At 46.6% G+C, this 13,358-nt stretch overlaps 2 protein-coding genes and 1 pseudogene across 3 annotated transcripts; 1 reads left to right on the forward strand and 2 right to left on the reverse strand.

Annotated features, from left to right (window-relative positions):
• Positions 1-89: 89 nt before the first annotated feature.
• Positions 90-2,606, reverse strand: LOC100826800 (annotated as a pseudogene).
• Positions 2,607-7,891: 5,285 nt separating this feature from the next.
• LOC104585222 (zinc finger protein 346-like) lies at positions 7,892-8,437 on the forward strand. Its single transcript, XM_014902438.1, has one exon. The coding sequence runs from the start codon at positions 7,892-7,894 to the stop codon at positions 8,435-8,437; it is 546 nt and encodes a 181-aa protein (XP_014757924.1).
• Positions 8,438-8,842: 405 nt separating this feature from the next.
• LOC100827105 lies at positions 8,843-12,383 on the reverse strand. Of its 2 annotated transcripts, XR_002966196.1 has the most exons (4): positions 11,573-12,383; positions 11,216-11,436; positions 9,092-9,840; positions 8,843-8,938 (listed from the first exon to the last, which is right to left on the reverse strand). XR_002966196.1 is itself a non-coding variant. In XM_003577121.3 (3 exons), the coding sequence occupies exons 1-3, from the start codon at positions 12,045-12,047 to the stop codon at positions 9,184-9,186; spliced, it is 1,353 nt and encodes a 450-aa protein (XP_003577169.1). In that variant the 5' UTR covers positions 12,048-12,383; the 3' UTR covers positions 8,962-9,183. The 2 variants fall into 2 exon arrangements, 1 of the variants encoding a protein (XP_003577169.1); XM_003577121.3 differs by lacking the exon at positions 8,843-8,938 and having other exon boundaries at positions 8,962-9,840.
• Positions 12,384-13,358: the final 975 nt, after the last annotated feature.

The raw sequence follows: 13,358 nt of genomic DNA on the forward strand, positions 1-13,358 counted from the left end.
ACAGACCCAATAGGCCAATAGACCTCTATACACACCGCAAAAAAATAATGCAAGTGATTGGTTATACAAGCCACTGTACTCGCAAAATATGAACACGACTCCCAGATCCTCAAGATCTTCAAGTTATTTCCAAAATTTCTACTCAATGCTCTTAGGCAGTTAGAAATAGAAAGAAAATCTGGAATGCAGTACAGTTCAGAATTAGGGTTGGAGTAACAGTTAAAGTTCATCATCTAAAAAAAAAGGTCCATCAACGACTACACCAACTTAAAGTTCATCAAGACATCTATCCTACTATATACATAAAAAAACATAACTGGCGACAAATAGTTAATTACAAGATTGTAAGTACGCCACGAGCCTCTTCTGATCGGGCAAGTTCCCTTTTCGCATACATACGGCCATCAAATTCATTACCTATGGATCTGCCAAACATAATGTTTCTCGGATCTATAGTCATACGCTCCAGTTCCACAGCGTTCCTCATAATATACTTTGCCAGCTCAATTTGGCCTCGGTTGCCACGAAACCCAGTCATGCAGGCTGTCTTGAGATGGTAGTGAGGGCTGTCAACAATCATGTCTAAAGCACTGCCAATGTAATCAACACCTTCGAAACAATACATCTGCATGCATGCAACAGAGTAAGTTTGCTTCTTTGTTTGTTTAATTTATTTTCCTTTTAGCTTACATACATGCATGCTTGTGTACTATGTAGTATATTTCAGTTTAGTCAATGGTTGCAGCACGATGAGTAGTTTCAAGCCAGTGTGAGATTAATAATCATCAACTAATAAATGTAAATGTAAAGGATGATGAAAGACATGGCTACTTACATCCAAATGAAGGTCCTCCAGAAACGGAGCTGCTTCCAATAGACAAGCTAACTGAAGGGCTGTAGTTTTACCAAACAATCGTACTCTCAAGGCCAAATGCTTCAGATGACTAAATACAAGAGGGGCATACCTGAATTCAGGAATCTGAAAGATGGAAAATCCTAGTAATTAAGAAACAAGACGTCAAATGGAAAGTCAGCAAAATGCCAAACTGAAGATTTTACAGGGCATATGTAGGAATATCCAAACCTTGGGAATATCGACAAATGTTTCCACATGTAAAGTCTCAACGTGAGGTACTGCATTCGGGAGCCCAGTGAACACATATTCGAGGGTGCTATGACCGATTATGTGAATGATTGCCATCTTCAGCTTCGAGCATTCATGGAATTTGATAAGGATTTGATACCCCCTGTACTCAAATGTGTTGAGATTTGGGGCAGCAAACTCAATCCTATCAACCTCACAATTTTTAACACATAAATATTTGAGCCGGCCTAGTGGTGCAGAAGCATGACAATTACATTTCAGGTAGCACCGTTGGATGCTTAACCATTCTAGGGCAGGGCATTTTGATAAGAAATACTGTAAATCTTGCATGACAAGCACATGATCCAGAGCAAGCATTTTAAGGTTAGCAAAGCCGCAAAAATCAATACTTGGAACCAAATTGACGCTGTCGAGCCTAAGAGCCTGAAGATAGGAAGCATTTTTGCTGTTAAAAAGATGGCAAGGGAAGGTGTAATGGTTTTCATATCCCAAATAAGGAGAGAAGTTGAGTGTGAGTATCTTTGCCATTGATGCAATAGCAAAATAAACCCATCCATCAATATGATCAGCATGCTCCTCCCGCAAATCAAACTTAACAGCAAGCTTACTCACTGCTAAACCACTGTTTACTCAGGATATAACTGACCCTGTCAATAAATCTCTTCCTCAGCCTTCGCTTATGCTGATCAGAGCTTCGTTTTCTCTTTGCTTTACTGCCAAGCACAGATGAGATGACAAATCTTAGAATAGGATGGTACTTCCAAATGTGTCTCCAATCGCTGGACACCACGCTTGTCCGAACAGCGTCCTTCAATGTTAGCCTTGACACTATAATTGACAGAATATCCTGGCGATGCAGTGTAAACATGCATCAGAAGTCAAGTCTTTGAGCACACGGTAAAGTTGATGCGGAAATTTGACATACCTCAGGAAGAGAATGAAAAGTGGTTTGCTGTGATCTTATCCTCATGCTGCAATCTTTTTCAGGACATGATATATGCTTCAATCTCTTTCGTTCTGTTAACAAAATATTCTCGTGTCTCCTTTTGGCTGGAGTGATATTACTCATGAAATCTGCAAATAGCATGCATTGGTTCGTGACAATATTCATTAACAGCTTGTTGGAGAATAATGTTAATACTGCATAACAGGGAATCTACTTTTCAAGTCAAGTACAAGTCTTTCCAAGTGCCTCATTCCATATACTAAGATGTGACCAATATTATTCTTAAACTTGCATAAATACGGAGCAACAGTGCACTACAGCACAACACTCATGTGATTATCCATTCTGAATAACGGGCGGAGGACCCGGTAGGGCAATTTTTGCCTCAGTTACGAATTGGAGTGATTAAGGAGATGAAACGGGGGGCTAAAGGGCGTAATTCATTCGTGAGGTGATGGGAGGAGAAACGGCCGGGAACGAGAGAATCCGAGAGATCAACCTGGTGGCGGGCGCTTCCGCGAGGAGGAAGACGAGCGACGGAGCGGGGGCACTGGGGCGCTCGGCCGTGGGATGGGGAGGGAGGGGTGGCGGCGCTAGCTCGAGGAGGGAGACGAGCTACGGGGCTGGGGCGCTCGGCATCGGGACGGGGTGGCGGCGCTCGCTCGATGAGGAAGACGAGCGACGGAGCGACGGGGTTGGGGCGGTCGGCAGCGAGATGGGCCAAATTTGTAACATATGTCCAGATACACATTCAAATTTTAATAAATTTGAGACATCTGTTGGACGGAGTGAGTATTAGGGTTCGTTGCCTTTGATCACAAATTACTTCATGAATATGTGACTAATGTGATCAAAATCATATCCATGATCAAATATCCTTAAGTAGTAATATAATGCATATGAATTTATGTCATATAATTATATATTAATAGAGTAATTTGTGGTCAAAGGAAACCTAATACGCCCCTTATTGTTGGACGGAGGTAGTAGTGTATAAATGCATTTAAATTTAGTCAAAGTTGAGACATTCTTTGTTGGATGTAAGGAGTATTATTATTTTTACCTTTCTTCACTAGAAACACCCATCATTATGTCTTCAGTTACATATTCATACGTCCAACCACACGCACACACTCCACATACGTCTTAGACCGTTGAGAGATTCGCCATGCTAGTTTAACTAGTGCCAAAGAGTAAATACGACTCCCTCTGATCTTACATGCTCACTCCGATCCTAAATTCTTGACTCAAATTTATCCAAATATGGATGTATCTATTCTTAAAAAGCGTCTAGATACATGTAATATTTCGGCAACAATTTAGGATTGCGTAAATAATGAAACTAGATAGAACATATTCAGAGTAAGGTATATATGGAAAATGGATCAATACCTCCACCATCTATTCATCAGCTTAGATGGCTATAATTCAAAGTTTATCGCTTGCCCCCAAAATATGCTTACCTCCATTGAATGTAAATTTCTGAATAACTGTCCTCTAAGTAACACATTAATGAGGAATTAACATGTGTACCAAATAATTTTACAAAGTAGAATCTGTGTGTCACATCTTATGTTCAGTTATGTTGTTCTGATTGGTTCACCTCATTTTTGTCCGATGATTTTTCTTTTGAGAGATCACCGGGGGCCAAGACCCGCGAGGATATGTAGTCGCACCACATAGCGGCAGCCACCTTAAGATCGGCATTCTTAAGCCGATGGGACCAAAGCGTGAAGTCCGCTAAAATGTTTCGGACGATTACATGAGATGGTAGTATTACATGGCGAAAAACAACACTGTTTCGGGAATCCCAAATTTTCCAGAGCGCAGCCATTAGCATAGCAGGCCATAGAAGCGGCGAGGCAGCAGCAGCAGGGGGCGGCGACGCCCAGGGCGCTGCCAGCGACGAAGGCATGAAATCGAGGAGAGCCCAGACTGCTTGGCTATCCCTGCAGTGGATGAACAGGTGGTCGGATGTTTTCGATGCACCGTTACATCTAGGGCAGGCATCCTCCACCACAATCGTTTTGTTGAGGAGGTTACGCCTGGTATTCAGGCGATCTCGATGAAACAGCCAGGCGAAGATTTTAACTTTGAGGGGCACATGACAGCGCCAGATCAATTCAGCCGGTAGATCAAGGGCACCTGGTGAGAGCATCAGGTATGCACCGCGCGTGGTGAAGGGCTGCCCGGAGAGGAGAATCCGCGAGTCATCAGCATCCGAGGTGGTGAAATCCTGCAAGAGTGCAAAGAGCGAGGCGAGCTCTGCTTCCGCAGCAGCAGTTAGTCTGTTCCACAGGCTCAAATCCAGACCATTACACAGTACATCACTAACACGGGTGAAAGGCTTGATGCAATGGGAAAACAGTGCAAGAAATGTGGTGGACAATGGTTCCGAGAGGAGCCACCGATCTAGCCAGAAAAAACATGATTTCCCATTCCCAACTATCACAGAAGTGATCTGTCTAAGGATGGAGAGGTGTTTCTTGATGATGCATTTAAGGTGTGAGAGTGGGGTGGTGGTAGATTCTAGGTCATCACCCAAATCATGATGTAGCCATGTTTTCCAGGATAAATTGCTCCATGTAGGAATTTAAATGCAAACTTTAAAATTTGAACCTACAAGTTTCTTATGTCCAGACCACCAAGTTTCTTTGGTTTGGAAAGAGCATCCCAAGCCACCAAGCATTGTGGACCATTACAGGTGTCTTCTTGTGTCCAAAAAAAGGCACGGCGTTTTTTGTCAATCTTTTCAGTTGAGACAAGGTTTAAATCGAAAGCCGACATGCAATAGGTAGGCAGGCTGTCCAGGACGGCTGAGACTAGGATGAGCCGACCCCCCTTGGAAAGGAGTTTTGCCCACCAGCCAGATAAGTAGGAACTACATTTGTCGATTAAAGGGGAGAAGGCAGCACTGTGGAGTTTGTGTGGTGACAGCGGCAAACCAAGGTATGTTTGTGGAAAGGACGCAATGGAGCATCGCAGGGATGAGGCCATCGCGAGGGCATCAGGTGCAGACACATGCATTGGAATGAAAGTAGTTTTGTGGAAGTTGATCGCTAGGCCAGTGGCGGCAGAGAATTGTTGTAAAAGCTCCGTTATTTTCCGGGTAGTAGGTACAGTTGACTTCGCAAGTATGAGTGTATCGTCAGCATACTGTAGAACGGCCGCCGGCATGTTATCGCAAATGGGGTGGCTAATAAGACTGGACTGCACCTCAGCTTTGATCATTTGCTGCAATAGGTCAGCAACAATGATGAAGAGATAGGGTGATAGTGGGTCGCCTTGGCGAAGGCCGTTTTTGCATGTAATCCATGGTCCCGGGACACCATTTAGAAGAACATCAGTTTTCCCTGTGCGAAGGATGTCGTGAATCCAGTGGCACCAGGTGGGTGGGAAACCGCGGTGGAGTAGGATTTGCAGGAGGGAGGTCCAGCAGACTGAGTCGAAGGCTTTTCGGAAATCAAGCTTGAGTACAATGGTTGGTTTACCGCGTTTGTGGCAGCAGCTTAGGAGGTCGGCAGCGTAAACGAAGTTATCAGCAATGCTATGCCCAGAGATGAAACCCGTTTGGTCATCATCCACTAAGGATGGAATCATAGGCTTTAGCCGATTTGTCAGTAGTTTGGCTGCCGCCTTCATAGGGCCGTTCTGAAGCGAAATAACGCGGAAGGCATCAGCTGTTCTGGCGTTGTCCTTTTTAGGCAGAAGGGCGATGTGAGCACGGTTAATCCGTGACAGATCCGAGTCCCTGTTATAGAAGCTAGTCATAAAGGATTTTAGTCTTGGCTTGACAGTCATCCAGGCACGTTTGTAAAAGCCTGGCCCAAAACCATCCGGGCCTGGACTAGCGTTTTGATTGGCCGATAGGAAGGCAGTAGCGATTTCATCTTCGGTGAAAGGGGCATCTAGGGATTGGAGGCCCGCGGTGGTGGATGGGTAAAAGTCAGTTAAGTTGAAGGCCAGGAGGGTTGGTGGGCCGTGCCTAGAAGATTGGAGTAAAAATCGTGTAGGATTTTCTCTTTTTGCTCGTGGGTGGAGAATTCGACGCTATCACACTCTAGGGTCGTGATTTTATTCTTACGCATACGTTGAGACGCGGCTACATGGAAATACTTTGTGTCTCATCTCCTTCCACGGCAAACCACACTTTGCCACGCTGTTTCCAGTGTGACACTTTTGCACGGATCGCCCGTTGCAGTAGAGAGATGACTAGCCGCCGGAGGGCAAGCTCAACTGGCACCAGTAGCCGGTGCTCTTCTCGCTTATCTAGTAGGGCGATTACTATCTTACAGTTGGTTTCGGCCTGATTGTGCAGCAGACATTTTTTTCTCCAAGTTTTGATGGAAGCCCTAGTTTTCTTGGTCGTGTTAACGAGATCGGCTAATGCGTCGGCGAAGGGGTTGTGGCTACACCAAAGCGGTTGGATAAGGTCTAGGAAATCCGGGTGGGCGGCTTAGCTATTATCGAAACGGAAGCTAGGCGAACGTGGGATGGACGAAGAGATGGAGATGACTAAGGCACATGGTCAGAGGTGAATCGAGTGAGGGAGGCGAGTGAAGAGTTGGGGAAGAGGGCGTCCCAGGCTAGGTTAAAAAACACGTGGTCGATTCGTTCTAGGGTTGGCCGTTCACGGGCGTTGGAGCAAGTGTAGAGGCGATCAAGGAGTGGGAGCTCGAGTAGGTCAATTTCGTCTAGGCATTCATTAAACCCGTTGGCTTCAGAAGAACGGAAGGCATCGTTGTTCTTATCCAGCGGGTATCTAATCAGGTTAAAATCGCCGGCAGCGATCCAGGGGTCGAGTTAGGCGGTTTGATAATGTGCAGCTCTCGGAGGAAATCCGGCTTGGATGCATGGTCAGCTGGTGCATAGATGTTGGAGATAACAAACTCAACGGGGGAGTTGAGGCAGGTGCATTTCGAGTTCAAGGAGAAGGCCGCATTGTTGGATGCAGACAAGGAGATAAGTGAAGAGTTAAGCGCAGTTAGAATGCCGCCCGAGGTACCATTTGCAGGGACAAAATCCCAGGTGTCCAGAAAGTGTGGAAGGAACGATCTTAACTTCTGGTTAGTAATGGAGTTGAGCTTTGTTTCCTGTAGCATAACTAAGGTGGGCTTTAATGCGATAAGTTCGGAGAGGACATCCTCGCATTTTTGAGGGTCACGTCACCGAGACCACGTACATTCCAAGAGCAAAACGTAAGCGTTGCATTCATATCAAAACGAGGGCGCACCGAAAACAAAAACGAGTAGATGAACGACAAAACAGACACGGGTACGCATATTATTAAACGAGACCGGCGGTACAGGTTGAAATGGACAGAAAAAGAAAAAAGGAAAAAGCTAAAGTTGCGAAAAAGGTAGACAATATAGGGGCGAGCCTAGGCGGGGGGATGGCGGGGATACAAATGCAGCTTGTGCAAAACACGCTGCGGACGTGTCCATGATGAGAATAGGGCTTCATTTTGGCACCGTAGGCACCTGAAGCTCAGTGAGAGCTGCAACATCCGAAGTGGAGGCACCGCAAGCAGCAGCAAGGTGAGCTGCCTGGTCCACCGTGAGTGGCGGAGCATCATCGTCTTCGAGCTTGGTTGCCATGACCGCAGCGGCAAGGGCTTTGGTGGCCTTTGCCATGGCGACGTCATTGCGAGCAGCCTTCGCAAGGACGGCCTTGGCGGTCATGTCGACGAACTGGGCCCCGCGTTCTCGATGAGGCGCCGGCTGCGTCTAGGACCGTCCTTTGTCCGATGATTAGCTTTTATACTTCAGTTCTCATTCCTTGCTACTAACTCCATAACAACATTGTCTCTTTAGGTAGCAGCCGCGAAAGCTCCTAACAAAATGGCACCAGCAGCTGCAGCAGCCACAAGCATGCACCATGCCCAGTGGAATGCCCATTTTGGGCATCCTCTGCCCAAGAACGTTCCGAGGAAGTTCATGAAGAAACCACCAAAGGTTGTCCAACCAGCAAGCTGTGAAGTGTGTAAGATCCAGTGCGATACTCTAGAAGTTCTCATGATCCATAAAACGGGTAAGAAGCACAAGAAGAATCTGGAGAAGTTACAAGACTCCATCACGCCTAAACCATCAAAGCCTCTGAACAATGCTGTTGAAACAAATACAGCACCTGCTGCTGCCTCTGATGGTGTGATGCCAGTGGTACAGGCAAAGAAGAACAAGAGCTCCCCAGCAAGCGCAGAAGACCTGGAGGTGAAGAAGAGGCGAGTGCTTGAAGCTGGAGCAGCTCAAGGTGAAGTGAAAATCTGCACAGCGTGCAATGTCGTCGTCAACAGCCAGAAGCTTTACGAGTTCCACATACTTGGGCATAAGCACAAGGCCAATGTACAGAAGCAGCAGCAGGTGGCGCAGGAACATCATTTAGCCTGAGTTGAAGAGCGGCTCAAGGTAACCTGCATCTTCCAAATGGTCAAAAGAAACCAGGATTCACACACATTAATGCGTTCTACCGTGTTGGTAGTTTGTTCGCGGTTCCAGTTAGCTCTCCTTGTAGTGTAGCAGGAATGCCAGAAAATTATGTGGATTTCTTGCCTGCTGCAATAAGCAGTGAATGTTGGAGGCAAAGACTGCGATGTATTTGGTTCTTTGTACTTCACAAGTTTGAGATTTTCTTGCTATATTAGTTTCCCCTCTGGCTGTTTAATGTAACAAATTGGGTCTGAAACTACGTGCTGCGACATTGCATGATAGTTAAACAAAAAGCTAGTGTTCTCTGTACTATTTCATGTTGTAGCTGTAGCCTGTAGACACGATGAACTATGGATCATTAAAAAAGTGATAGAAAGATAATATAAATTAATTGGTTGCCAGAAACTGGCCTGTTACCGGGGAATCCATTACTTATGAGGCCCACAAGTGGGAAATAAATATTTAACAGTGGACTCTCCAGCACATCATTTCACAAGCAATAGCCACACAATCCAGAGTTCAAAATATACATTTAGCATACTGGTATCCTCGTTGGTTATCACAAAACACCGCTACTAACAAATTTAAAACCACGACAAATGGGGAAATAAATATTTAACAGTGGACTCCCCAGCACATCATTTCACAAGCAATAGCGACAATGCGGAGTTCAACACATTCAGCAATCAATGCGAGTCAACTTGGGATTAGCTCCTGCTAGAACCAACCTCGCCGGAGGATCCTCCAGCCTTGGCTAGAGAAAAACCAGGTGCAGGATAGCAAATCAGAAATGGCGACCAGGCCACGGTGACTTGCAACTTACAGAAGCCAACATCAAACACACCATGGCTTCTACCGGCTTCCAAAGGTGCAAAGGACATCTCAACCTCTACAACCTGGTCGCCGCCCCGAAACACCACGGCAGAAACGTTGAGCCGCCCGAAACTTTCAACAGAAACGACACGGCGCGAGAGCTCCACCGTGCCGTCCAAGGAAGCCACCTTCTCTTCGCCGGAATCAAGCAGCAAGACTTTCATGTCCGGCACGCTGGTGTTGCAGGCGGTAAACTGGCAGCGGAGCCCATCTGGCCATGAACCTTCCATGACATGAACCGCTATAGTGGCCTCAGTGGAGGAGACGACAAGGCCACACTCCAGTTCCAGTGTGCTGAGCTTGCTGGTGAAGGTTATGCTGGTCGCACTCGATTTGGGCAATTCTCTGTCCTTGGAGCGCTTTATTAGGAGGCTTAGATCTTTGTCCTCAGATTCGGTATTGCCCTTCACTTTCAGCAAGGCTTCGAAGTACACAGACCCATATTCATGCACAACAGCACGGGCAGGACCTGTTAGTATCAAACGTGGATCCTGCATGCAAACACCGTTGAATAAATAAACAATAATGCTTCATGCATTCCTATGGAAAGTATTTATTGAAGAAATGACAAAGTGTCCATGGATATAATCTGTTAACTGAGTGGAACTTAATTATAATGGTTAGAACTGGAAATCCGTGAATGGGATTGCAGAAAAAAAACTCGCGTAGAGGATAATTTGCCAAGAGAGAATAAATGAATTGCACCAGCAAGGATGTTTAAATCGTTTAGGCGTTCAAACTGAAGGAGACACTTGAAAAAAATTAAGTAAACTGAAGTCGAAGGATATATTGTTAATCTGTTTACTAAATGCAAAGTGCATAGCATGAATGATGTGAGCTGCATAACAAAACTGATGGATCCTGTATTAAATAAATAATTATGCAACATTATCAAGGAATAAATGAGTGGGTGCCCACTGCCCATGGATATTCTAATCTGTTAATCAAGCGAAACTTAATTATAATGATTCAAGCTAAGAATCATGCCATGCCAGAAAAATGATGAGGAAAATTTGGCATCGACCAGACATCTGTTTAATCCTTTCAGGACTGTGTATAAATTAAAACCAGAAAACAGGTAAATAATAAGTAAATTAAAACCAGAAAATAGGTAACCAACTAAACATTGAAAAGCCCAATCTTCAAAACATCGCAAAATCGTTCACTGAACACTTGGTGCATAACAAAACTGATGGCAGAAAATAGTAACCTATTTTGTTGTGGTTGAGGCATGCATATACTGAAAAACACATCAGCACAAGTCTTACTAGAAATTTCCAATGCCTTGCAAATAACCGTAATATATTTGAGAACAGCAAAAAATATCAATCACAACAAAATAAAACATTAGTCTAAAATATATTTGAAGGAACACGAGTCTGCCTATGCATTGTGCCAGACTGCGCACATGTAAATGGTACGGTCAGAGCAGAAGTGCAGATACTTATCCGTATGGCTAACTGGCTCCCCTATAACTGACAGCGTACATCTGTCCCCCCAAGTCGGTATGTGCTTGGTTGCATTTGAGTCACTACATTACTGTTGTTCACTCATTTTTCTGACATGTTACCAAACAAAAAAAATGGGTGTGACTAAGTTGGCATCCGAAGTGCACTGAGACAACGGGTTGACTATCATACATGCTCATATGTGATATCGATGTTGGCTACTTATATGGCACAGCCTCTTAGAATTTAGAAATATCATTGATGTTTACTGAATTTTTCTACAACCAAAAACCTGCATTGTGTATTTTTCTTATTCAAATGGATATGCCTTTGATGTGGATTTTAGCATGGTTACAATGCACTACAAGATGGTTACTTGGGTGCTCTCATCGACAAGGAAAAACAAAAAATTTATAACCTGTTGGGTGAGGGTTTGGCAGTTGTCCCTTGAGCGAGAGAAGATAATATTGCGATTGTGATCCAGGTCGTCGCGCATGGCCATCATGCCAAACACATGGATGGGCCACTGCAAACCACCAGATATTCCCGCAACTTTGACTGAAGATACTTGCAGAGCACTCGGGTGGCAGGTGATGCAAGGCATAGGGTTTTCTGTGAAACACATGGCGGGGATACGCGCTGCATGGACAATAGATATAAAAAGAATTCAGTTAGATGGATGGTGCTGTGAACATTGCAGGAACATGAATCGGTGAGCACAGGTAGATAGAGTGGAGAAGAAATTAAAGAGAAGCAATAATCAGGTGCTGCTTACTGATGTCCTCGAATGAACCGTAAAGTTCGGACCATTTGGTGTTCCAGATCCGGCGGTAGCCGTTGTAATTCAGTTCGTCTTGGTTGGGATTCGGCGGTCGCGGCTGCGGCCGCGGCGGCGCCCGCTCTAGCTCCGCGAGCCGCTGCAGGGAGTACTCGCGAGTCGCCGCCTTGTCCCTGTCCTTCTCTTCCTGCACCAGCGCCGCCCGTTGCTCCGCCGTGAGCGCCTCGGCCACGATGGGATCCGCGCCGGGGTTCTCCTGGTTCCGCCTCTCCAACGCTCGCTTCAGCCTCAAGGCGTCCATCTGCTGTCGAATTTCCATCCGCTCTCGCTTGAGACGATCCAGCACGCTTGGGATCTCTGCGGATAATTTCCCCGGCGGCGGCGGCGGCCCTTTCTTCCTCCCTGCCTGCGCCGTCTCAGTCTCCGTCCGGCGCTCTCTCTTCCTCCCCGCCGCCTCCGACTCCATCTCCATCTGGAATTCGATCGATCGCTCGCCCGCCGCCGTAAACCCTAGTTTGTGTCTCCAGAGGGAAGTAGCGAACGATTCTGAAAATGGGACAAAAACCTACCCCCTAACCTACCGAACAACAGAAGATCAAAATAGTTAACAGGTTTAAACAAGACCGGTACAACCACAAACATAGATCTTAGCCCGAAAGAAGGATCTTCAGCCATCAGTCAGGGGGGCACAGTTTAGCGTGCCCTCCCCCATACGACGCATCGTCTCCTTTGCATTTGCCACCAGCTTCTGAGCCCCCTCCTTCAGCAGGTCCACGTCCACCGGCTTCTCAAGACCTGCCCACGAAAGAAGGGAAGAACAGGAAGCAAAAATGATCTCAAAAGGGGACCTGACAAGATATTTGTCAAAAGTGACACGGTTTCTGCAGTTCTAGATGGCCCACACAACAGCAGCCAACCCAGTTAGCCTCATGATGGCCAAGACCTGGTCGATCAGGACCGTATCGAGGAGGCGGTGACCTCGAGTCCCCTGAGGACAGGTCGACTTTGCGTTTCTCCAGATTCCTTGCCACGATCTGCAGATTCTGGAGGAGCCCTTCTCTCAGGAGGAGATTTGGGTGGCCATTCGCCTGATGCCTCGTGACCGTGCTCCCGGCCCCGACGGGTTCACTGGTCTCTTCTTCTCTTCGTGTTGGCCCATCATCAAGGGCGAGGTCGTTGCTCTCTTTCGCTGGCTTCACAGCGGGGGGCATGCGGGTTTCCACAACCTTAACCATGCGCTCCTTACCCTCATTCCCAAGAAGAACTGCCTGTCTGAAGTTCAGGACTTTCGCCCTATTGGCTTGGTCCATGGCATTGCCAAGCTTGTGGCAAGGGTGATGTCGCTTCGGCTGGCGCCCCTCCTACCCTCATTGGTCTCCCCTAACTAGTGCGCGTTCATCCGTGGTCGAGCCGTTCACGACAACTTCATGATTGTTAAGCAAACTGCGAGATCGCTTCACCTTTCCAGGCAGGCCGCGGTCCTTTTCAAGCTGGACATCGCACGGGCCTTTGACTCCGTCTCCTGGGCCTTCCTCCTTGACCTCCTACGGCATCTTGGTTTTGGTCGTCTCTAGTGTGATATTATCTGCTTGTTGCTCTCCACCTCCAGCATGCGGATTATCATCAATGGCAACTTGAGTCGGGAGATTGTCCATCGCAGGGGCTTGCGTCAGGGTGACCCCCTATCCCCGATGCTCTTCGTCATTGTCATGGAGGCTTTCAACAGTCTCTTTCTTGCCGCCTCTCGGGAGCTTCTACTCTCACGTCTTCGTGGGATCCTCCC

Source organism: Brachypodium distachyon, chromosome 4, assembly GCF_000005505.3.
Source record: "Brachypodium distachyon strain Bd21 chromosome 4, Brachypodium_distachyon_v3.0, whole genome shotgun sequence".
Lineage (NCBI taxonomy): Eukaryota > Viridiplantae > Streptophyta > Magnoliopsida > Poales > Poaceae > Brachypodium > Brachypodium distachyon.